Consider the following 27,639-nt stretch of genomic DNA (forward strand, 5'->3'; position numbering starts at 1 on the left):
TTTACCTTTGCTTTCTTGTATTAACTAGTATTTGAGTATGGTTTGTTTTTTCCAAATTCATTATATGTGTGCTTTTCTTTCTCTTCAGCATGAAGGATCCTGTCAAGTATTTTCTGTAGAGTTGGTTTTATCTTCAAATATTCCTTTACCCTGCTTTTGTTGTGGAATGTCCTTATTATTCCATCTTTTTAAATAGATAGCTTTGCAGGATAAAGTAACTTTGGTTGACAGTTGTTATCTCTCAGAACTTGGAATACATCATTCCAAGCCCTTCTGGCTTTTAATGTTTGTGTTCAGTAATCTGCCATGATCCTGATAGGTTTGTCTTTGTATGTGACTTGATTTTTCTGTCTAACTGCTTTCAATATATATATTTTTTTGGTTTGTATGTTTGGTAGTTTAATTATAATATGAGGAGAGGTTCTTCCAAGATTTTGTCTGTTTGGTGTTCTAAAGGATTCCTGTATCTGCTTTGGTACCTCTTTTCAAATTAGAGGGATTTTTTCTTCTATGATTTTGTTGAAAATACCCACTATGCTTTTGGAGTGAAATTCTTCTCCTTTTACTATACCCTGAATTATTATATTTGATCTTTTCATAGTGTCCCAAATATCTTGAAATTGCTATTCATACTTTCATATGAGTTTGTCTTTCTCTTTGTTGGACTGTGTTAGATCTGCCACTTCATCTTCTAGTTTAGATATTATGTTCTCTCCTTCATCCATTCTACTGGTAAGATTTTCTATAGAGTTTTTTTATTTCACTGACTATGTTCTTCACTGTTAGTATTTCTGACTGGATTTTCTTTATTATTTCTATTTCCTTATTTATGTCTTGTATTGACCTTTTTATTTCATTAAGTGGGTTTCCTGTGTCTTCTTTGATTCCTTTGATTTCCTCTTTGCTTTCTTTCAACATATTTATTATCATTCTTTTGAAATCCTTCTCAAACATTTCCTCTAAATCAGTCTCACTGGAGGTCATTTCTGATACATTCATACTTTTTTGGTGGATCTATATTGTCTTGATGTTTTGTGTTACTTGTATTATAATGTAGAGTTTTTTGCATCTTGGATTAATTTAATACTTGGGTTTTCTAATCATCTGCAGTATTATTAGATGTATCAATCAATCTGATGACATATATCTTCAGAGTAGGAGCTTAAGGTGCTAGGAATGTCTCTTAAGACTCTCAGAATAACTACATAAGTAACTCTTAGTATTGGGTTTGCCTGAAATGAGAGCATTCAAGTAGGCTGAGTAGAACAGAATATAGGCATACTCTAAAATTTAAACAATGTACACATACAATGAAAAACAGCACAGAGTATTTATGCAAGAGTAAGTACTATTACAACTAGATCCTCTCACTAAATCACAGTCCCTAAGGATATGTGTTGCCCTACACCTTTAATCTCACCAACTGTAGAGGGTTCCAAGTCAGCTTGTGACCAAGTGAGACCCTTTCCCAATGAAGGACAGAAGAGGAAACAAAGGTACTATAAACCAGGAAGCAACAACTGATAAGCCCAAAATATAAAACTTTCTTAAGAATGGCAAATCTGAGCATCCATCACATTTAACATATAATTTACCCTGACATGGAAGGTGCAATTAACACTTCCTGTGCAATCCTATATACCAGTCTTATTTTGTGGGTACTGACCTGGTGTAATCTCAGTTACCTTTTGAGATGGCTTTGGTCTCAATTATGCTGTGCACCCACTTGGATCCGTCTTTGCTGCATTGTGGGCTCAGGAAGGCTTGGTCAGTAGGTCACTGCTCTGATCACCTGTGCTTGGTGCTATGTTGGTCTGTGGTGCTGGCTGGCACTTGCACTGGTGGTGGGAGTGGAGAGGCTATGGATTGTGGCTGGAGTTCTCCCACTGGTTGTCGAGCTCCTCTTCCTCACAAGATGCTCTGTTGGTCCCTTTTGTCTTCACTTCATGTTTCTTGAGTTTGTGAGGAGGCCGGTATGAGTGGAAAATCCCCACACCTGGCTCTTCCTGCAGCCCAATCTAAGCCTTGCCACTGTGGCCACATAGACATGGTGCCACTGCTGCTGGAGCCACTTCTGCCTGCTTCTATGGTCTCTAGATGCTCTGGTTCTCTCCTACTTTTTGACTGCAGTTGATAATTTCTTATGCAACTCACTTTTTAGTAGAAGAGTGTATGTTGCTGGCTTTTTTTGTTTGTTTGCTTGTTTTTTGCTTTTTCTCCCCTAGACTGCTTTGGTGTGGTTACTATGCTGCCATCTTAATTGGAAGTCCTCGAGATTGTATTTTTTTTTTTATAACTTTTTGAACTCATGGCTTGATATAGGTCTGTATAAATGGTTTATCCTATCTTTTAATTTTGGTAAGTCATATGTATCTAGAAAATCATCCATTTCTTTCAAATTTTCAAATTTAGTGGCATATATGTTCTTAATGTTTTCTGAGTTTCATTGGTATCTATTGTAATGAAGCCTTTCTCAACTCTAATTTTCTTAATTTGAATCTCTTCTTTCTTTTAGTCAGTTTTGCTATGGTTTTATCACTCTTGTTTATCCTTTCAAAGAACCAACTCTTTGTTTCATTGATCCTTTTTATTTATTTATTTATTTACTTATTTGGTGTCTACTTCATTAAGTTCCACCCTAATCCTTATTATTTCTTTCCATCTACTGATTCTTGGTTTACCTTACTCATCTTTGTCCAATGCCCTTATGTGTGGCATTAAGTTGTTTGTGACCTCTCTAATATCTTTTATTTATTTATTTTAATTTTTCTAATTTTTTAATAAAAAAGTGATCATTTTCCCTTTCATTACTATCTTCCTTGTGTCACACAGATTTTTATGTTATGTTATCATCATTTTATTCTATGAATTTTATTTCCTTTTTGATTTCTTCAATGACTCAATTTTTAGTATACTGTTTAGTTTCTATGATTATTTTGTAGTTTCTATGTCGTTTCTTGCTGTTGATTTGTAGCGTAATCCCACTGTGATCACATGGAATACAAGGAATTATTTAAATTTTCCCACATTTATTAAAATTTGCTTTTTGTCCTAATATATGATGTACTTTAGAGAAAGTCCTATGTGATGCTGAAAAGAATATTTATTCTGTAACATTTGGATCGAAAGCTCTGTAGATGTTTGTTCTATGATGGCATTTAATCTAGATGCTTCTTTATTTATTTTTGCCAGGATAACCTGGAAATTGCTGAGAGTTGGGTATATGCTTGGGGTTATTTGTGACATTATGTAGAGAAGTGTTTCTTTTATGTAATTGGGAGCACCAATGTTTGCTGCAAATATGTTTAGAATTATAATGTCCTTTTGTTGGATTGTTCTTTTAATCTTTACCAAGTGACCTTCTTTATGTTTTATAACTAATGTTGGTTTTAAGTCTATCCTTTCACACATTAGAATAACAACTTCTGCTTATTTACTAGGCTTGATTGCTTGAATTAACATTTTCCATCTCCTCACTCTAAGGTAGTCTCTGTCTTTTATGAAGAGGTAAGTTTCTTGGAGTCAACAAACAGAAGAATCATGCTTTATAATCCAGTCTGCAATTCTGTGTCTTTGTTTGGGGAACTGAGACCATTGATGTTAGAATAATTATTAAGAGGTATATGTTTATTCTTGCCATTCTTAATTTTCTAGTGCTTCCTATTTTTCTTTTATTCTCTTACAGTAACTATTATTTGAACATAGTTTATTTTTTCCTGTTTTCTCATGTATGTTTTTCTTTCTCTTCAGTCTGAAGGATTCCTTCAAGTATCTTCTGTATTGCTGATTTAGTGGTCATACATTACTTTAGCCTGTATTTATCATGGAAAATCTTATTTCACTTTCAATTATGACAGTTGGCTTTGGTGGATTTAGTAGCCTGTGTTGGCAGTTGTCTTCCTGAACTTGGAATACATCATTCAAGCTCTTCTGGATTTTAAAGTTTGTGTTCAGTAATCTGTTGTTATCCTGATGGACTTGCCTTTTTAGGCGACTAGGTGCTTCCCTCTTACTGCTTTCAATACATTTTCTTTGGGCTGTGTGTTTAGTAGTTTAATTATAATATGGCAACAATGGGTACTTTTTCTGGTATTGTTTCTTTGGTGCTCCAAGTGATTCCTGTATCTGTATCAGCATCGCTTACCCTGTTTGGGAGAAATTTTATTTGATGATATTGTTGAAAATACTTACTATGACTTTAGACTTAACTTCTTCTCTTTCTTCTACACCCTGGATATTCAAGTTTGATTTCTTCATGGTTTTCTATAGCTCTTAAAGCTCCTACTTTTACCTTCCTATTAGTTTATCCTTCTCTTTGTTGGTTAAGTCTGGAAGTGCAAGGGAAGGGGCTGTTGTCAGAGCTGACTTTAGTTCTTGGAATGCTTGTTTCTCATTTCAATCCAATTAAAATCTTTTTTTGGTCCTCTAGTGACCTCATATAGAGGCTTAGCTAATTCAGCAAACCTTGAGGTGCACATTCTGCAGTACCCTACAGCTCCAAGGAATTCTTGGATCTTTCTCTTAGTTCTATTTCTCTGTTCTATTAATTGCTATTAGACAGCTAAGTTCAATAAAACTTTACTGCAGAGATGGAACTGTTGACATGGTAATTAAGTCCTTAAAATGTGACTGGTGTAAATGAGAAATTTCACTTGAATTAATTTTGATTTGAGCTGAGTTGCCATAGCTCTAGAATTACCAGTTTGTAAGTAAGATTTTTGAAATCTAAATGGAATGAAAACTAAAACAATGCATTGAAAAGCAATGATGTCACCATTTCTTTTCAGTCTCCTGCACATAGTTATTCAAGCTATGACTCTGGCAAAAACGAGAGTGTCGACCGAGGAGCTGAGGACCTATCACTCAACAGGGGGGATGAGGATGAAGATGATCATGATGAGCATGAGGATTCGGAGAAAGTGAACGAGACAGACGGTGTGGAAGCAGAACGGCTGAAAGCCTTCAATGTGAGTCGCCCCACACTCCCCATGTGGATCCACTTAACCACTTCACGTTCATGTTGTTGCTGTTAGTCAGTGTGAAGCTTTTCGAGACATGTTTGTTTAATATACAGAAGGATATTAAAAGTACATGAAGCAGACCCCAGAACTGCTGTTTTGTTTAGAATGTTAAGAAAATGGCACTGAGAACTGGAGTTGTGCTGTGTGAGTATGCATATCGACTAGGCTGAAGAAGTTCCTCAAATGACTGTCTGCCATTTGTCATTTCAGCTTATCTATTTATGCATGACCACAGAGTCAAGTGTCTGTTCTCAGAGACAAGTCCACTGTGAAGTGCAGGAATGTCTCAGTTACCATGAACAAAAAATGTACAGTGGTGCTCAGTTGTCATAGTCTTTTGTTTTAACTTGAGTTTTCTCTACATGAAAGTCTATTATTTTCTGTCTGTCTGTCTGTCTTCTTCTCTCTTTCTGTTTCTCTACTTTTTAATCCAACCATTTAGAAAATCTTTAAATTGTTTGCTTAAATTTTTTCTGGCTTTCCATTGCAAAATTCTCCAGTGCATAAACCAAAAAGAGATTATTTTCCCATCTATTGGTATTCAAGACAGGAAGCTGGAAACAGAAGAGAGCAGCCCTCCAAACCCTTCTCCTCTGTCTCCCTCTTGCCAACAGATGTTTGTCAGGCTGTTTGTAGATGAAAACTTGGACCGAATGGTCCCAATCTCTAAGCAGCCCAAAGAAAAGATCCAGGCTATCATTGACTCATGCAGGCGACAATTCCCTGAGTACCAAGAGCGTGCCAGAAAACGTATACGTACTTACCTCAAGTCCTGCAGGCGGATGAAAAGAAGTGGTTTTGAGATGGTGAGTTCTAAACTGAAACAGCCCTAGATTCCATCCAAATCCCACATGTAAACCATGACACTATTGTTTTTTCATCTTAGTGTCTCTTTTAATTTTGATTTTTCCATAATGTCAGGTCAAAGGGGTTTTGTTTTCTTGTTTGTTTATTCCCCTATCCCTTTTCATCTTCTGGAAGCATATATTCCCTTTGTTTATATCATGAAAACTATCTTGGAGACAAATGATCACAGAATCATATGGAAACTTTTTACAGAAAATAAGGATGACACGAGTGAAATCCAGAGAGAACCCACGTGTCATTCATGTCTGTTTTCCTTCTATCACTACTCCAGTGGGTCTGAGGCTAATTAAGCCTTGAACTGAAACAGCAGTTGTAGCTTTAGGTGGTATTTGAGAATGGCTTTCTGTACTGTAGGGAAGTGATGGATAACACGTAGCAAGTCTTGAAAATAGATGAGAGACTGAAAATATTCAGGTGAAAACTAAGCCGTTGCTGACTGGGTATGTCTATCTGTGTGTCATGGATGATGCCATGAGCTTTTATATTCTGTTGTAAGATGTATATTGATGAGATGACATTGACATTAGATAGCTTATGGGAGAGAAACTGGAAAGCAGAGTTTTCTGAATTTATTTCTCTTTGCTCTACTTGATACACATGCAAATATGACAAACATTTTAATGTATACTTGATTATTTATTTTCACTTTTTAAAATTATGTGTGTGTGTGTGTGTGTGTGTGTGTGTGTGTGTGTGTGTTGTGCCTATCTATTAGATTTTACATTGTTGGTGTTCCTAACTATGCTTTGCACATGCAAGGCAGGTACTCTGCTACTGAGCTCTACCACTTGCCTCTGAAATATATGAGAAATTTTCTGAACCGAATTTTGTTCTTATTTTTACCTGAGAAGGTGTAGACTGCAGGTGTCTGTGATCTGGCTTCCAATGTTCTCAAGTATGATCAGTTATAGGTACAAGGGATTGCAAAGTAGAGCATCTATACTTTAAATTTTGTGGGTAAAATTCCTTGAAATGAATGACAAATCCCCTGTCAATTTTCAATTTTCTTGCATCAGCTTTTAAGAATATCTGTGGTATTTTAAAAGGGAAAAGTCACTTTAATTCAAAGGGGAGGCCATCTTCCCAGGTGATTAGGCTATGTGCTCTGCCTCCCAAAGGCTTCTTTTGAAACTTTGTTTCCACTACTTTCAGCCAACCGGTTTGGAAAGTCACTTCAGCTACCTGTGCTCAGTTTCTCTGGTAAAGACAACAATATCTGTTTAGTTTTGGGAGAAATATCCATCTGCTACTGCAGACAGTGTCTCTTGGAGAGCCAGAAAAGTCATTTCTCACAGACAGTAAGCATCTAACAGAATTCACAAGTGAACATATTATCAATACCATTAATTTTTCAACTGAAGAAAAGTTTCCTAAGCTTTTTTTATTCTACAGTTGCAGAATATTGCAAATAAACATATAATTGCTTCTCTTGATATCTACACTGAACTTGGGGGTATGTAATACATACGTCGTTTAATAAGAAAAATGGCCAAACTTAGTAAACTAGATCTCTATCATAGAGGCAGTGGACTATAAGAGAGAATGAGAAACCAGTTAAAGTAATGGAACTACTTCCCTTTTGCACAGTATTTAATTATTATGACCCACATGATAGGAGACATATGACAGGTGAATAGAATTTTGCCTCACAATCCTTACATTGGTATCAGACTCAAGATCACCTTGACATTCAACCTAAATTTTGAGTTGAAACCAAGTATATTTTCACATAAAACACATTACACATACTTTCTTCTTTCAGTAAGAGTAAAGATGATGCAATATGTCAGATTTTTTAAAATATTTAATTTTTATTTATTTGACAGAGAAAGAGGGAGGGAGAATGGGCATGCCAGAGCCTCCAGCCACTGCAAACAAAACTCCAGATGCATGTGCCCCCTTGTGCATCTGGCTAATGTGGGTGCTGGGGAATCAAACCTGAGTCCTTTGGCTTTGCTAGCAAACACCTTAACCACTAAGTCATCCCTTTAGCCCATAGGTCAGATTTTTATGAGTGTCTGGAATTACATATCTTTAATGTTAGAGATTATTTCCTTTGGTAAAATTTATATTATTTTCCACATTATAAGATCTTATATGAATCACTCCTTTATTTGCTTATGTCTGTGTGTGTGCGTGCATGCACGCACACGCATGCTCTTGTATGTGCACATGTGCCATCCTATGTGCTTACCTGCATCAAAGTACACTCACATAGTTGTCCTGATCCAAGGTTCTTCTCCCTAGTCTTGTTTTGAGCTGGAGTCTTATTAATTCTGTACCTTGTCATCTTTTTTCCCCATGGGCTCTGTTGATTCTTGGATCTCTACTCCCCTGTGGGTCTAAGAGTTTCATGTACATGTGTTTATGTAGGATCTGGAGATTCAAATTCTGGTGGTTTTGGGCCTCCTCAGGTCCTCATGCTTGTGCAAAAAGTGAACTGACTTATGGAGCCACCTCTCCAGCCCATATAGTAACCATTCTTTAATAGAAAGAAGTCATAGTTATATTCTTACATTGTCTAAGGCCTGTTTTAGACATTTAACCATATTTTATTTTTATTGTTTTAAGTGTGCAAAACTATCTAAAAAAGACTTCATCACAAATTTAAAATCCAGGAAATACCTTGATTCCTCCCACAGCATTAATAAAGATAGACAGTGTGACAAATTTTTAGTTTAAAACAATATGCTTAAAAATGGTGAAATAGCCAGGCGTGGTGGAATACACCTTTAATCCCAGCTCTTGGGAGGCAGAGGAAGGTGGATAGCCATGAGTTCGAGGCCACCCTGAGGCTATAGAATGAATTCCAGTTCAGCCTGGGCCAGAGTGAGACCCTACCTCGAAAAACCAAAATAAATAAATAAAAATAAAACTGGTGAAAGACAATTTCCATAAGCCTTAGTCCAACCCCTGAGAGGCAGTGAAATCCTTCAGCATCCAGTACATGGGGTTGTAAATGTTCCTGTATCAATCAGAATGTATAGCTTAATTCCTACATTAAATAAGAAGGAAGTAGACTTCATGGTCTGACCAGACTCAAATGAATCTAGGTACCACTGCTGGATGGATTCCCACATGCTCAAGTTCAGATGATATTGAGCATTTCTGTCCCACTGGCCTTTTATATTCAGCCTAGTTTCCTCTCTGTTTCATTAAAAGCCAATTTGAAACCATCTTTGAATGTAGCATAATAGTGGGATGTGGCCAGTGTATTCTAAGTGTATGAAATAATATGTGATTTGTATATTCAGTAACAACAACTAATGGACATACAATGAAACCTGACACCACAATAAATTAGGACAGAAAATAACTCAAAGAAATCATGCTTGATGAAGGAGAAAATGCAGCCACTTCTAGGAAGAGCTAGGTAAGCTGAGGTTGCAGGTTATCTCACTTTGACCTGAAACCAGGTTGCATGCAGGATACAGAAATATCAGCTAGACTATGAACTGTCACAAAAAACATAAGCAGCCCTTCTCACTCACTAGAGGTCTCCCCCCCAAAATCCTGAATTATATGTCTTCTGTTTATTTTATGAAAAGCAAAGGGAAATTCCCTTAGAAGTGACTTATCACAACATATCAGTATATACCTGAGAATCTTACTATTTACTTATTTATATTTCTACCAATGTTAGAAAAAAACACTCATGTTTAATTATTCAAACTGCACATTAAATGTATATGTCAATATAAAACATAATACTTTTAATTAGTTTCATTGAATACCCTCAAACACTAACATATTTATTTTTGCATTTTTACATCCATAAAGACACCATAGGTATTGTTTACTTAAACAGGAAAACTTTTGTCAGAGTCCAAATAGTGTTTATAATGCATGAACAGAATAATTATATAATGATTATTTCCTACACATTCTCAATGAGTCACTATTATCAACATCAATGCATAGAATCTTCAGCATTGGATGTTATAGAGCACATTTAATGAAAAATAAGTTTGATCCAAAGCACTTTCATTGAAGTCTAATAACTGAGCATGTTAGTCAGCCATGAGCTGAACTTTATATAAATAGTACATGTCAAATTATAATTGATTCTAAGGTGTAGTTCTAACTTTCAAGTTATTTCAGCCCTTAAGAATAAGAGTTGATTTTTCCAAATCAATCATTTCACTAAAAGGCTTAAATAAATGTTAAATTCAACAATAGAATTAATAGTAAACAGAAAACCAATGCTTCTTAAGAATACGGGGATGACCCCTTCTGAGTATCCTGTGTGGTATATAATACTATTTTTTTGGTTTTATTCCTAAATTTGAATAGTGACATTTTTCACATAGCTGCATATATTTACATGTATTTCTCTAAAACTCAAACGAAAATATATAGGATAAATACAGTTTTTTTTTTAATTTGAAAGAGAGAGAGAGAGAGAAGGGGCATGCCAGAGCCTTCACACACTATAAATGAACTCCAAATGCATGCTCTACCTTGTGCATCTGGCTTACATGGGTCCTGGAAAATACAACCTGTGTCCTTTGGCTTTGCAGGCAAACACCTTAACTGCTAAGCCATCTCTCCAACCCAATATAGTTGTTTTTTAAAAAGAATTTTGACCATTATTCATCTTTTATCCTAAATTTGATGACTATAATCAAATACACCAAGTAATTTAGATATCTGAAGTCAATGACTTCAGTGGCTTGAAAATGACTTAGTATTTTTTTCATATCCAAGAGTTTTTAATTTGAGAGGCAGATACTTTCTATGTTGCTCAAGTTGTTCTGGAACTTTTTTCTTGTGGTTTTTGACTATTTGCTTTTCTATTTTTTCTTATTTTTAAAAATTATGACACATTTGTTATATGTTTTGCAAAGATAAAATATAATTCTCAAATTTCATGAAGGGGGATAAATGCCTAAGGTGGGATACATAATTATGAATATAAATTGTTACAAACTCTGTAAGGAATTTCCAAGTATGTGTGAGAAGCTTCCAGAACTTTATATCGTTCAGATCACTTCCATGGTAATGGCTAAATTATTAAAAAAAGGAAATATGCAAAAAAGTGTTCATTGATTGTGCAGGTATTTAGCATTTTGTAAGAGGATAGCAAGCTCTCCAAAAGTACTGGTAAATAATTTTCTAATGTTTATTATTATTATTATTAACAAGATGTTTCATGAAGGTACATTATGTATTGGTACCCTCTTTTCCCTCAACCCTGCCCCCATTCCATTTGGACATTCCTCAGTGAGGTTGTTGGCATTCTCCATGGGGTTGTGATGCATTGTGGGAGCATTAAAAGGAATTTCTGCTTCCTTCCCAAGTACTGGTATCTGAGACCATAAATTTTTATTACTCAGAGATTGTGCTTACCTTCTTCTCAGCACTCCCTATGTTTAAGTTGAAGAATAACTAGATGGTAACATATATTCTCACATAGTTGTCAATAACTCATTGAATCATTTAGCTTAAGCACAATCTTGTCCCTTGGGCACCACAGAATAGCCTAACATGTATAGGTCCTCCAGCTAGCTTCTCGCTATAGATACATACAAATCATGAATAAAATGTAACATTTTAATAGTATAACTAAGATCAAAGGGGTAAATGTAAATGGTCAAGCCCATAGATTGACTACAAAACACACCTAGAATTATAAACATTATATGTTGAATAGTATACCAACATAGAATGATACAGAGAGTAAAGACGCAAACAGGCCTAGTGGGGGATGAATTCAGGATACATGAGCTTTATGCTATCCAGGAGAATAATATGAGAGCTAAACTTATGTTTATAAGACCCTGAAAGAAATACTGCTTCATTAAAGAAGAATAAACTTTCATTTATAGCTTTCAGAAGTTACAAAAAAAAAAAGTGAAGCATTATAAGCACTGAAATTAGAACCTCAGTAGATGGGTTAAACAGAATATCAATTTTGGAAAAGGAGAAAATACACATATTAGAAAATAGAAATAAGGAAAATGGAAAATAAAGTTAGATGGAGAATGCAATAATGCAAATAGATTTACTTGGTAATTCAGAGGAGAAATTAGACTACATACAGAAGGGGAAATATTTCAATACATTTTCGGAACAAGTCCTAAGAACAAAGAAAAGAGCAGTATTCAGCACTGCTAATAAGACACCTTCATATCTAGGAATATCATAGTAAAACTATAGAAAAGATGCTCTTGGGCTGGAGACATGTATTAGCACTTAAGACACTTTCCTGCAAAGCCAAAGGACCCAAGTTTGACTCCCCAGGACCCACATAAGCCAGATACACAAGGGGGCGCATGTATCTGGAGTTCCTTTGCAGTGACTAGAGGCCCTGTCATGCCCATTCTCTCTTCTCCTACTCTACCTGCCTATGTCTCTCTCATAAATAAATAAATAAAACAAACGAAAACAGATATGCTTAAATTTACCAGGAAAATAGACATTTGAAATGGAAAGACAGAGAGACTTGAACAAGTCCCTCACAGTGCTAAGAAAAAAGTCCCCCAAGTTTTTGAAACACTGCTTTTAACTTACAAAGTAAACTTTCAGTTCAGAGTGAGCAAGAAAGGATGGGGAGCAAAAACCACAACCAAAGTTAGTCAACTACTGAAGCTGCTGCTTTCAGGCCTGATGGGACAGGAAGCTAACTGAAGCCAGAAAGAAGTGTTGGGAAACCATAAGCACAGACCACCTGTGCCAAAGGAACCCTGATTTTATAGTCATTGGATCTTGATTCTTGTCTGTGCTCTATCAAACTGTGGGACTTCCATCCATGTACTTCAACCTTCTCATGAGAAAGATGTAAACCAGAGTACTTATCTGAAACCTGAAAACAGTATCACTTGAAATGTGCAAATTCCTACCTGGTACATATGAAGAGCATGGTAAAATGCAGTAGTCTAGAATTCTGCACTTTCTTGTACTGGGAACCCTTTCCCTGGCTCCATCTGCTGAACTATTTGGAGGATTGCACGAAATATATGTTTATCTATTTAAATCTCCCTTCTGAAGGAACCTTAAATCTCTCTTTTCTGTGTTAAAATTTTACTTTGTGGTACTTTGTAGTTTGATTTTATCCTGTTTTATATCATTGTAATCTATATACAGGCTTCTTTGCAAGTACTTAAGCAAATGCTTTTGAACTTGTTGTCTCTGTGTCTTCCCTAATGTCTTATGTATGCAATTAGATGCTCATGAAACCTACTCAATTAATGTTCACATGAATTAAAATTGTTGAGTAGAATATTGATTGAATTAATAGATAGTTCCTAATGAGCTTGTTTGTGCTAGAAATTCAGTGAGGTGTAAGCTAACTTCTACTGCATACCTTGTATTTCACAGTACCTTGCAGTTAGATTTCTAAAATCTACTAACTAAAAATCTATACAAAGGAATTTCAATATTTAGGAAGACTATATTTTTCCTTAAGTAAACAATATTATGCTATCTTAACTCTCAACTTTTGACACATTAATTTTATTTTTATCTACTTGGCAATTATTGTGAATAAGTAGTTAAAATATAGCCTTATATTGAATTACTTGTAGTTTAAAATTCATAAGTAAACAGAAATAAGTTGTCATGATCTAATTAAATATTGTTATATGTAGTAATAGCTAATTATATGTTTGCATAATTGAGTAACATTTCCTCGTGGAGATTAAAAGAACAACTTGGGTGGGAAGGAAAGTCTTATTTCAGATACCTTTTGTTTTGAGGAACTGTATTCTCAGGGATGACAATAGGCTTCTAAGCATGAAGCAATAAGATGTTATTTCCCATCTTATTTGTGAAAGACCCTATTGCTGCTCAATAATATCCAGAAATTAATGCCAACACATAGGTCATAAACTCTTAAATAAAATACTTTCATGGGCTGGAGAGATGACTTAGTGGTTAAGTGCTTGCCTGTGAAGCCTAAGGACCCGAGTTCGAGGCTTGATTCCCCAGGACCCACGTTAGCCAGATGCACAAGGGGGCACACGCGTCTGGAGTTCATTTGCAGTGGCTGGAAGCCCTGGCGTGCCCATTCTCTCTCTCTCCCTCTCTCTTCCTCTTTCTCTCTGTGTCACTCTCAAATAAATAAATAAATAAAATTTTAAAAATAAAAAAAGTCCTTTCAGTTGAAGCTATATGTATGTATGTGTATATATATATATATACATACACACACACAAACACACACACACACACACACACACACACACACACATATGGTTAGCTGATGTCTATAATCTCATTAGAGGGCTGAATCAAAAGGACTACTGCAAGTTCAAGGTCAGCCTGGGATATAGTGAGACCCTGACTCAAACAAAAAAGGCAAAGCTTAAACTTATATCCAAGGTTAAAATGCAAATTATTTTATATTTTACTTTTTAAAAACATATAGTTTCAAATGCCATTTAAATTACTCCAGGGAATTTTGAAAAGTACAGTTACTAATTCATAGCCAGATCTATGAGCTATAGGCAATGGGTTTGTTTCTTTTTCATTTCTTATCTGTGCTTCCCTGGGTATTAGTTTACTTGTCAGACAGGTACCTACTGCCTCCTGGGAATTTTTTCCTCCAGTAGTTCTGAAAACCCATAATCAAAGAGCAGGTCTTCAACTCCATGCCTCAGATCCAATGGAAGGGTGTTGATTGGCCATATTCAGATCATGTGTTGACCTCTTTGGCCAGTGACTGGGAGAAAATGGCTAAGTTTCCATAGTTCCCAAAGCCAAACTAAGGAAGCTAGGTCAAGTCAATGAGGTGCTTGTTTTTTTTAATCATTAAAGGACAGTTGAGCTATTTTGACCACATTCACAACCCTTAGGTTGAAATCTTGGATTACAAATGGCTCAGAATTCAGAACTTTTCAGAGTTCAAGGTTTAATGCAATACAAGTTGCTGATTTCTTAGCACCTACAGTGAGCACTGGGAAAATGTCACATCCACAAATACTGTAGTCAGTGAGGAGTCACATAATTTAAAAACAAGTAAAACTGAACATTCACTTGTCACATATATTCCTATTATGTATACTCTAATTTCTTTAATATAATTTATAAATAATAAATTTATAATTATAAATGTTATGTAGAATCATACATAATTATAAATATATTTATAATGTCATAATTATAAATACTTTATAAATGTATAAATTATAAATACTTATTTATAAATTTATATAATATTAGTATTTCATAATTGCTGCTAACAAATTATATATGTGATGAACATTTTTGTTCATGTGATAAAATCTATGTGCTAAGTATTCTATTAGTTTCAGATATGAACTCTAAGATGAAAGACACAAACACTGATATTATACATGTTCATGTGTCTGAACTTGGCATATTCTTGACATATAGTGTTTATTAAATGTATTTGCTGAATCAGTGAAGATAGCAGTTAAGTTTTGGCTCACAATTTCTTGGATTCATGATAATATGAGCATTGTTTTCCTATTTGTTGTTTACTGACTGCATTAGTTAATCTTGTGAAAAGTTCCTGACAAAAGCAATTTGCAGAAGAAAAGATGTAGTTTGGCTCATAGTTTGAGAAGATACTGGACATTATGGGGTGCAAGGATTGCTGAGGGAGTATGAAACAGCTGGTCACATTGCATCCATAGCCAGGCAGTAGTAAAGAATGAACATCACGTGCATCTGGATTCCTCCTTTCCTCTCGTTATTCAGTTGAGATCCCACTCCATGGGATAGTGCTGCCCACAGTCTGGAGGGGCAGGGTGAGTAAACTTTTCCTTCTCAGTTAAACCTCCATGTAAAAAACTTCACATAATGCTCAAAAGTATGTCTCCTAGGTGATTCTAAATCCAGTCCTTTGACAATGAAGATTAACCATGACATCAACTAAATCTCAATGCTACCACTTATAAAACTGGATAAAATTGATAACAGTAATACTAGGAGAATTACTGGGGCTTGGAGAGATTAAATCCCACAAATGATCAGATAGAACATAAGGAGCTAATTCCATACTGACTTAGTCAATCTGACTAGTCCAATCTGACTTAATTAATAAACTATCTCTATTCTACTGATGTGTATAAACCAAGGAATATCATATATGATAGGAAAAAAATTTAAGCTCTAAAACCTATGCAGCCCATACAATTAGCCCTTTAGGCATAGACATACTACTTTATTAAACTGTATGCACATATCACACAAACTTCAGAATTATGAATTTTTACATAACGAGAATAACAGAAATAAACTTAATTTAAGTTACTAACTAAATATTGATTACTGAATCACTTACTATAAGTGTCATTAAAGACATTCTACTTACAACCATGGTAGATGTCATATTTACTCCCAATTTGGCCTCACTTAATACTTAACTAAGTTGTACAAAAACTATTAAGTCCAGAAAGCATTGCAGCATATACCAAGGAACAGAACCTTAGAGTCTTTTTGAGGACATTTTCATATTTGTAAAATTCTGTTGTATATTAAATTTATACCAATGGATTCAAAAGTTGTTTAATTTATACTTTTAAAACCAAAAACTGAAATCATTTCTGGATGGAATTGGTAAGTTTCACTTAGTTCTGTAAAGAAATAGACATTTACATGGTGACAACAAAAGTCACATCTTAAGTTCCAATTAAAATGTGACTTTCTGAACTCTAAAAGCTACATGTGACCATTTAGCCATCTGTCAGATGACACCACCATAATGATTTGAACCGAGATAATTATTACTGCAAGAACAGTGCTGAGGAAAGTTCAAGTTAGATCCCACTGTGATGACTATTAATTATGATGAGATAATTAGCGAGAGCATTAGCATACATCCAGGGAAAGAAAGAACAAATATTCCCAGTCTCTGGGTGTAGAACTCAATTAAAAAATGTATATAATTGTATATATTATATCCTTATTTCAAATCTTTTAAGGTATATACCAAATAGCACACTTACATACATACATATCTTCATAAAAAGAAGTGCTGTTCTTCTTAAATCATCTAATGGATTGTTTCGATTTGATTTTCCTATGGAAAAATCCTTAGCCCATTCCCTACATGGAAGGATTTGTGTTTAATGGCCATATGTAAGAAGGAGTTTGTAGCCTTTGTCACATATGGAATCTGTAGCACACCCTACAACTACATACCAGGAAAAACTTAAAACTGATGTATAAGCTTACAACTATGAAATATGATGATGGAAAGTTTAGCAGATGATGATTAATGCCAAATAATAATTTAAAATTCCTCTATGATAAAATTATTTATAAAATGCAACACTGATTCATTTCCTTTGAAACTTCTTGATATAAGCATTTTCAGGCTGTGAAATATATAAATTCCAAATTCTGAGAGAAAAATATACTGATATGGTTCAGCTTAGTGAGCACTGGGCACATAGACATGATTACTACTAGATGTTAGAAGCAAAAGGACTTTTTTTTTTTAATTTTATTTTTTTAAATATTTATTTATTTATTTATTTGAGAGCGACAGACACAGAGAGAAAGACAGATAGAGGGAGAGAGAGAGAATGGGCGCGCCAGGGCTTCCAGCCTCTGCAAACGAACTCCAGACGCGTGCGCCCCCTTGTGCATCTGGCTAACGTGGGACCTGGGGAACCAAGCCTCGAACCGGGGTCCTTAGGCTTCACAGGCAAGCGCTTAACCGCTAAGCCATCTCTCCAGCCCAAAAGGACTTTTATTGCAAATGTCTCCTGCATCCTCATTTCAGGTATGAAACAAAGCTTGGCTATGTTTCTGGCAAATCCAACATGAAAACTTTTTTGAATTTAGATTATATCAATTTAAAAGTTGTGAATTAAATCAAATACATTTTGTTATTGTATTACTAATGAATAGTTTTTCAGGAAGTCATAGAAAAACATGAGGGAAGGATTTAAACCATCTTAAAAGAAGATTGTTAGAGAGAACCTGATGTATTCTTTGTTTAAAAGCAAAATAAAGTTAGTAGTAAATAATTCTTCTAGCTCAATTTAAGCAAACTGAAGCTTTAGGAATAAAATGAAAATAGCTCTTAGCTATGGACTATTTTCAGTTTGCCACCAGGCATATTTAAATCCAGGTATTTCCACATATAACATAATTCTAGGCAAGTTATATAATCTCACCAAACTTCAATTTGATTTTCTTCAAACTAAGAGTAATATAAGTACTTTTCACAAGAACTGTTTGGAAGCCTGGATAATGAATCCAAGTTCTTCATATGAAATCTTGAATCTTGAAAAAGCTTTCATTTGGAATTAGCTGTTATTAATTTTGAAATTTAATTATCATGTCACTGAATTTCCATTTTGAGATAAACATTAGATTATGTAATTGAGATATATAAATTTTTGAAAAATTGTCTTCCACACCACTACTGACTTTACTAATTCATCTTACTCTTCTCTCTCATGAGCTTGAATCAGTTAGGATTACAATACAAGCATGTATAGGCTATCTTTAGCATATAAAGGATTTTTAGAACATTTTATTTTATTATCACTTAGTGACATAAAATGAGTAATTAAGAAACAAAGGAAAGAATTGAGACCTGTATGCCATGAAACTTAAGTTCTAAATGTATACCACTTCATCATCTGTTTGTTGATCTGTCTGCCTTTCAGTTTCTTTAAAAGTCAGAGAAAACCCTTTCATCGTTATTAAGTGATGAATCTACAGCAAACTCAGAACAGCTCTTACTTTCAAAGTTCTATCAGGTCTGTGGGCCATGTTGAAGCCTGTGTGTTTGCTTCTACTGATTTTCCAACCAGTAACAATGCATGTTTTTTGCTTTTATTTTGAAGTTAAGTTTACCCCAAATCTTGACATCTTAGGTGACAGGGTGAATTTGGAGAAAAACATGTTCCATGTGGTCAGACTTGCTTCTAGTCTCTGAATAGAGCATCCGAAATGAAAGAGGGCTTTACATTCCCTATCATTTCCTCTAAATGAAAATACGTAGATTAATATGAAAAAATCACCATGACAATAAAAGTCATGCCTCTAGTTTTAAACAGTAAAAAAAAAAAAAAAAAATCAGAAAGGAAACATTACCAAATAACTATAATACAAATGATGTTTTACTTTCTATTCTTTTTTCAATCAAGTTGACTTTAAGCAAACTTTTTTCAAAAGCAGTATTTTTATTAAAAAGTTAGCATTTGGAATATGCATTTAAGATGCATGTATGTTTATTAATGCAATTCAATCTATTTAATAAAATTTTACAACTTTATATATTCCTAATTTGGAACAGGGACACATAGCAAAGTGAAGCTGACAAGGAATGGAAGTATGTAGTCTATGTCCCATGGGATTACCCATAATTGGATTATGAAAAAGGAAGTTGTTGATGTTGTATTTAGTATAGTCTCTCATTCTTATTTGAAAAAATGCTGGCTAAAATTAAATAATTTATTTTCTTTTTATAATGGAATATTATTATTTCCACTTTAACTCTACCACTTGAACCTAAAATAAAGTTTAGTTGAGGATATGAATAAAGGCTTCCATGTGGGTTACATTATGTTTTGGCCAGATAGCAACCATCATGATTTAACAGTTTAATATGCATTTGGTTCTGGACTAGACTTCATCACCCATACTTGGTGTAGTAGACAATGGAATGAAAATGCAATATGAACTTTTAAACTTCTTTCATTATTTTTGACATTTTTTTTTTCTGGGTTGCCTCATTCAACCCCTCTCATGTTCCCAAGGCCTAATCCTCACTTGAAATACCTCACAAAATGCTTCTGCTACATGTCTGCTGTCATGTCACAAGGGTTTCTCTTCTCTTTTGGAAAAAAAACATTCTGAACATGCTAGTGTTTTAATGTGAATGGTGCCCATCTATCACCCCAGATATTTCACAGGGTTAGCAGATGAAGACCTTGTACCTTTCCAACCTTTTGCCCATGGAGGGTGTGTTGGAGGAAGAAGGAAGTCATGTGAGATGGTATGGAGATTCCTTCCTGGTTCACATACTTGTTCAGAGCCTGGTCTCTTTCTATATCACAAAAAATCCACCAAGGAATGTGTTATGGTACTGTGTTCTGAATTACCTGCAATGCTATATTTTTCCAGACACAAGTCTTGTGGTTCGATGTGTTGAAGCACCAGAGTTAGTGAAGGAAATCATACACAGTGAAGGCAAATTGAAATTCTTTCACCATAAAAATGTCAAGTTCCTCAATTAGCTCAAAGATATCTAACAAATAGTTTGGACTGAGCCTTTTAAAATCCTAAGGTGGCATGCTACTATGTTTGCTAGGTTTCCAGAAGGTAATTTTATTTTGTAGTTCCACAATGTTTTACTGTCTCTGTGGCTTAATTTTCATGTTGTTTCTTATCTATCATTTGCTTATCTTAATTTTAAAAATGTGCTATATCATTAAGTACTTCATATTTCAGCTAGATGATTTTGCATATAGTTATGAGTAAAAAGAATGGAAAACTTTTCTATGATTATCACAAATGATATGGAGAGTCACACACATTTCATAGTTAATTAGCTTAGTTAGGATAATTAACTTCTATGTGTTTCATATAGAAAATTAAGCTTTAGCATGTGCCTATTAAAAGATTAATCTAAACTCATATTTTATAAATAAATAATACATGGATTTACACACCAGGTGAGTAATCTCACATCTAAAACATAAAAATTTCAGTACATAGAAGTAATTCTAGGACTGGCTAACTCTAGTTTGTATTTAATCTAAAGGAAGAATTTTTAAGGCAATTTAACTAACTATGTCATAACTTAGAACTATAACTTTTAACATGGTCTGAGTGTCTGTTTTTCTTAGCTATATTATAAACCTGTCATTTGTTTTTGTTCTATTTTGTTGTTCATTGTCATGTTCATAAGATAACTAAAGAGCACATTTTATTTGCAAAATCCTGTCAACAAATTTACCACTGTCTGTTTCACATTCCAAGTGAATGGCCCTGCCTAAGTACTTGTGACAATGAAACCATAGCAATGAATGATGGATTTTGGTAACAGCTATAGTTTTAACCTTTAACTAGCTTTCATTTTTCATCTTTACAATTTCCATTTTCTTTCTTTATTGAAATAAAGTTACTGGAATTACACCGATACACCTATTCATGTTTATGGTCCTTTGAGCTCTTCTGAGAATAGCAGTGGTCTGTTAGTGATACTGTTAATAATTTTTCATATTCTTTCTTTCTTCTTTTTTAGTCTCGACCTATTCCTTCCCACCTTACTTCAGCAGTTGCAGAGAGTATCTTGGCCTCAGCTTGTGAGAGTGAGAGTAGAAATGCTGCCAAGAGGATGCGCCTGGATAAACCACAGGTACTAAGGAACCCTGCACCTCTGCTGTTCACAATGACTGCAAGTGCAATTGATGATAGAGAAGGGTGCAGACCCTTGACTGCATTGCAAGCACATGGAGATTAATTTTCTGTCTTTATGTAATGAACTTGAAAAAATGCAATGCTTATTTGAGCCATAGAGATCAACAACAAAAAGTTCCGTGGTGAGAAATGAGGCAATATGGAAACTTAGCCATGTTTCACATTAGTATCCAATTTAAACTCTAATTAAGAGCATGTGACTCATCATTTATCATGATTTTGTGAATTACCTCATCACGTTCATTTTGAATGAACTAAAATGAATCTTTAATTTCCTCTGGACTATAGTATTATACTAGACTATTATGATTTGGTTAACTATACTACCAATGTTAATAAATTATGCTTATGGCAAAACTGTAAAATATTTCTGAATGATTAGGAAGTCATAAATGGCAAGCTTATATAGTAGAAATTCATGTCCTGAACTTACTTACTATTAATTGATTATTATCATACAACCCACTGTATACCATACATATAACATATTATGATTTTAGGATAACCTTGTATATTATCAATCATAGATAAAGCTGTTATGAAATGTAAGAAATTATTATTATACGATTACTATAATATCACTCCACAGTGTTCCTCAAAACTGGATATACATTGGTATGTGCTAGAATCAATTAGCCTCTCAGACCATTCTGTAAAATAAGAAAGATGAAGATCTAATTCTTAGTGGTTGTCAGGATTTAGTGAATGGATGGATTTGAAAGCTAGCATAATTTGTACTTTATATATTGTTAGATCCACATTCATCATTTGCCTGAGTACCTCCAATAATGGATGGAAAATCCTACCTCCTTGCCTTAGTGACCTACTGTTCACTAATACATTTGTCCTACTGCCAGAAAGCTGTCATTTTATTTTAAAGATCTTCAATTTGAGGCCAAATTTGCTTCCAAGAACTTCCATCAACTCGAATAAAAAAGCAACAAGAGTGAAATAAAATAAAAAACGAACCTACCAGCAATAGCAAGGGGTAGAATTTCCCACTATGACCCTTCAAACTGGGGTGGGTGTTTCTGAGTACTCATGGTCCTTGACTTTATTTGCTGTTTCCTTTTATTTTCTCTTTGTTTTATTACTTTTATTTGCTTTTTCCCTTCCCTTTGTGTTAGGCTCATTACCTCAGAATGCCAGTGACTGTATTGAGCATCCATGTAGAGTGCTCCTTCCTGGTCCTGAAAAGTTCAAGAGACTTAGGGGTGAATGGGTTATAAAGAGAAATAATTATTTAAAATTATATTCTGTGATTTTTTTTTTAGAAATCAACTAGTAACTTTACAGATATTTTCAACAACCCAACCCTCTAAATATAGTAATAATATTCTTATAAAAGAGAGCAAAGGCTCAGAGAGTAGGTGAAACTTGTCTCCTTGTATACAAGGTTAACACTATCATCTACATTGCCCTTGAGAGTGACATTGGGATCTTTCTGTGGCCCTAAAACGTGCCCCAAGGAAAATCTTGGGTCTGATTATACACTGTGCTGTGAACACAGTTCCTTATTTATAATCAGTGTTTCAAAAATTTCTAACCTACTTTGTAGTACCACTTTATAGATTTCCTTTGGAAAGGTATCACACAAAAACTTTTTGCAAATGATTTGCATGCCATACCAAAGGGTGGAGTGGGGGGTGCTGCTCTGTTGCAATTGAATCCCAAACCTTACCCAGTTTTTTGGATTTTTGACAAAAAGATCATGCCTTCTGTGTGTACTTCTAACCCAAACTCACCATTCTTAACTTTTACCAATGGTAGAAATTCTTCATTAGCCCCTGATTTTCTGTAAGTGTATAAAAGCTCAAAACTTTTCTGTTAAGCCATACACACCTGACCCTCTGTTGCTACTGGCTAGCCATATGGAGAGCTGTAATTACTATGTATGTCCTTCAGAGTTTATAAAACTTAATAAAATAATTGGATTTGATAAAGCTTTTTGAGCTATGCACATGAAAGGCATGTTGAATGTGCTTTATTTAATACTTTATTTCAAATGTCCATTTCGTACTAAAATCCAAAGGAAGCTTTGTATTATGTAGCCCCAGCCCTGCAGCCAGTCAGCGGCAAGGACTGGACTACAGGGCTTCATCAGGCCCCTGATTTCACAGACCTGTGTAAATCCTTCATGCCTGAGTGGATATGTTCAGTGTGTCTTTTCTTTTAAGATGAATATCTGGAATTTGCATATTATCTCAGAAATCCTCACTTTTGATGCTCAAACAGACAAGCAAACCAGACTTGTTCTATAATATGGTTCAAACTTAGGATAAGGGATCTTTTTCTGTCCTTTTTATCCTCTGGTTTGTTTTGTTTTATGTGTTTTCCCCTCCCCCCTCTGAAAAAGAATTTCAGTTTGTAGCCTAGGCTGGCTTCAAACTTGTGGTGATCCTTCTGCCTCAGCCTCCCAAATGTTGGGATTAAAAGTGTGAATCATCACACGTTGGTTTCTTTCTTTTTCTTTTTGAAGCAAGCCCTACAAACCTGCTTTTTAAATATTTTTATGTGAGAGAGTGAGAGCAAGGGGGAGAGAGAGAGAGAGAACTGGCATACCAGGGCCTCTAGCGACTGTAATCAAACTCCGGATGTGTGTTTTTGAAAAGTAAAACACATTTTATGCATAGACCAGATGGTTGGTTACAATAGGAGGTTTCTAGAGATGGGAGCATTTCCTTGGTTGAGTCCCTGCATTCAGCCCATTGTGTTAGTCAGCAGTTGTAGAGAGCCTCTTTTACCAAGTGCAGCAGCCCAGCAACAACTGCCCTTGATGGGCCACGCAGAAGGACCCAGAACCAAGGACTGTGGTTAGGGTAGTTAGGAACTTGGTGGTTGACTAGATGTGACACCTTTGACTCAATTGAAAAGAACTGTGTTGGTGAGGTAAGCTGACAGTTGGCTGGTTACCAGTAATCTAATAAAAGGTCAGGGAGCAGAAAAATAAAATATAGAAACCTGGTGTTTTGCTAAGTTAAAAATTAGTACTAAGAACTTGTGTGAACATATTGAGCCAAGATTTAAAAATAGCTTACATCTTTACACCCCTGTTAATGTTTTTAACAGTGGTGAATTTACTGTAATATGTATCACTTAAAAATTTGATATTTTTCAATTTTTTTTTATCTTCTTAGAGATGGGGGGGGGAGGAGAGAGAGAATAGGTATATCAGGGCCTTGAGCCACTTGTAGGTAAGTGCCCTCTCTCCAGCCCTACATCTTAAATTTTGTTTAACCTTCCACCCTATCCTTTCATCCATCCCCTCCTTTGATCCCACTTAGACCATTTAATTCTTGTACAATTCCATTTTATAAGCATTACTCATCATTCCACTATTTTAACAACAGGAAGGCATTTATATTTCTTTCTAATTTTGAAATTGGCATACATGAAATTTTCTTGTTAAATATTTATAATAGGAATGACACAAGATCCATCATTTGCTGCATATATATTGCTATGGAACTATCAGGACTTAATAGCCTTCTAGGATGTACCTAATTGTCATTTTTATTCATGTCCATATACTGCTTACACATACAGTGTCAGAAGATGTGTTTTATTCCACTCAATTTCATTGGTGGCTTTTTACTGAGCCATTTTTTATACTCACATAATCTCTGAAATGCTGGGCAGTGTTTAGTTAGGCATCATCTTAAGAATAAACACAAGCATTTTCTTTAAATTAAAAGTACAATTGGGGGCTGGTGAAAGGGCTTAGCAGTTAAGGCATTTGCCTTTGAAGCCTAAGGACCCCAATTCGATTCCCCAAGACCCATGTAAACCAGATGCACAAGGAGCACATGCACCTGGAGTTCATTGGCAGTGGCTGAAGGCCCTGATGCACCCATTCTCTCTTTCTCTCTATCTGCCTTTCTCTCTCAAATAAATAAATAAAATATTTTTCAAAAAGTACAAGATGTGCTGGAAAGATTGCTTAGTGGTTAAGCAATTGCCTGTGAAGCCTAAGGACCCTGGTTCAAGGCTCAATTCTCCAGGACCCAGGTTAGCCAGATGCACAAGGGGGCACAAGCATCTGGAGTTCATTTGCAGTGGCTGGAAGCCCTGGCACACCCATTCTCCCTCTCCCTCTCTCTTCCTCTTTCTCTCTCTGTCACTTTCAAATAAATAAGTAAATAAATAGTTTAAAAAAGTACAAGATACCTGATGACAAACACCCTCACTGTTCTGTCTGTCATTTTCTATTGAACAATAATGACTCTGGACATGCTTACATTCACATTTCCAAACAATAAACCTATAGAAATAGCATGTGTTCCATTACATTTTTAAATATATAAAATGCTATAAATAGAAAAGAAAATGCAAGAATATACACTTCCAATTAGAATATTTTATAGTTATATCAGAAATAATCAACTTTAATACATTATTACCTTCCTGGTTTTAAAATAGGCCTCATACTTACTTTATAATATTTGAGAAACATGATTAAAATAAATTTTTGGAATGTTACTCTAGCTCTTCAAAGAAGCATGTTTGATTACAAGTCTGTTGGTACTTTGTGAGAAAGTTTTAATTGCTTTATGTGTTTCTATTCTCTCACTATTAATTTGATAATGTGTCTAGACTTCAAATATGAGTGAATTTCCTATTTATGTATACTAAAGATAACTTTTAAATGGAATTTTTAGTTTTTTCTTTTTTCTGATTATTTAACTGCTCCATTTCATATATATCTGATTATCTTTATTACCAAGAAATGATGAAAATAAAATTACTTCTAACTAGGCCATAAAATGATTTGTTTATTTGAAAAATATGTGATAGACATAGAAGCTTCTGGTTTCTTTGCTTTGTTTTTGGAGGTAGGGTCTCACTCTAGTTCAGATTGACCTGGAACTCATTATGTAGTCTCAGGGTGGCCTCAAATTCTCAGCAATCCTCCTACCTCTGCCTCCCAAGTGCTGGGATTAAAGGTGTGTCCTACCATGCCTGGCTTCTTCTGGTTTCTTTGGAAAGTTGAACATAAACTATAATTTTTGATTTTTTAATATTTATTTATTTATTTGCAAGGGGGGGGGGTGAAGAGAATGTAATCGCCAGGGCTGCTTTCTACTGCAAATAAGCTCCAGACACATGTACCACATTGTGCATCTGGCTTTGCATGGTACTGGGGAATTCAACCCAGGCCATCAAGGTTTGCATGCAAGTACAATAACTACGGAGTCTTCTCTCCAGCCTTGATTTTTTTGAATTTGAATTACTGACCCACTTTACTTATCTGTGGCTTAATTGAAAATTATCCCATATGTACATGAAAACATATTTTTAATTTTAATCTTTGAATTTTTTGGATATTTTAAAATATACATGTTTGGACTATGATGTTATTAATTGTTAGGTGATAAATGGCAGGATATGAGTAGGTGGCCTAAATTCCTACAAAGAAATTGAATTTGAATGTCAGGATGTTTTTTGTACCAGAGTCAGAGTAACATATGCTTGACTGATTTTTTTCATGAATATATCAACTTGTAAACATTATTTTTAAATCAATTATTTTTAGACTTAGCAGATAATTGAAAAATCTGGCATACTTGATTCATTATATATATATATATTCATTTTCAATTCATTTCTTGCAGTTTGTTCATTCCTTTCCTTACCCTGTCCCTTTAACATATCTCCTTTAAAAATCATTACTCATGCTGAAGCAACAATTCTCTCTGTTTAGAAATTTTTACAGTTGTTTTCTAACAACAAATATGTGTACCTTCATCCAGAAGTGAATGTAGCTGTGCATACTGGTACAATTCCAGCACTTGGGACATTTAGACAGTAGAAATTGGAATTAGAAGTAAGCTTGGCTACATAACCAAATCCAAATCAGCCTGGACTACATAGAATGACCATGTCCCAAAACACAAGAAAGGAGGAGTAGAGGGGAGAGAGAGAAGAAAGGAAGAAAAGAAGGAAGAAAGGAAGGAAGGAAGGAAGGAAGGAAGGAAGGAAGGAAGGAAGGAAGGAAGGAAGGAAGGCTTATAAGGAACTAACTAGTTACATTTATTTCTAAGTCCCTTTGAACTGTTTTGCCTTGGATACAACCACCATCAAAGTAGCATATTTGATGACACAAGTATAAGTCTGGTGAGTGTCCTATGTTAAGATCAAATCACCTCTCAAGTATTATCTGCTGTTCTTATTGTGAATGATCTTGGTTTTGTTATTGAAGAAAATATCTTTAAGCACACAGCTGGACAGTCACATTTTCCATCTTTGAATTTTGTGGTCAGCCTCCTTTTCCCAACTCCTTTATGAAAAGCTAAGTGGTATTTGGTAAGAATTATGGTTCTGATTTCTGGGTAAAGGCCAGACAGTCAAAGTGCAAAAAAAGAGGTAATAGATGAACTCTAAACTTCAGCAATGAAGTAAC

General features: G+C 34.8%; 1 protein-coding gene across 7 annotated transcripts in view; it reads left to right on the plus strand.

The window, feature by feature from the left end:
* Nol4 (nucleolar protein 4) overlaps positions 1 to 27,639 on the plus strand; it is a 416,619-nt gene that overhangs the window by 347,078 nt on the left and 41,902 nt on the right. For 5 of the 7 annotated variants that reach the window (XM_004666760.2, XM_045134932.1, XM_045134931.1 and 2 more), the window contains 3 exons: positions 4,788 to 4,967; positions 5,636 to 5,827; positions 21,064 to 21,177. In XM_004666760.2, coding sequence (XP_004666817.1) covers positions 4,788 to 4,967; positions 5,636 to 5,827; positions 21,064 to 21,177 — 486 coding nt within the window. The remainder of the gene's footprint in view (positions 1 to 4,787; positions 4,968 to 5,635; positions 5,828 to 21,063; positions 21,178 to 27,639) is intronic. The other 2 variants (XM_045134935.1, XM_004666761.2) reach the window with 1 other exon arrangement.

This window comes from Jaculus jaculus, chromosome 15, assembly GCF_020740685.1.
Source record: "Jaculus jaculus isolate mJacJac1 chromosome 15, mJacJac1.mat.Y.cur, whole genome shotgun sequence".
NCBI classification, from domain to species: Eukaryota; Metazoa; Chordata; class Mammalia; order Rodentia; family Dipodidae; genus Jaculus; species Jaculus jaculus.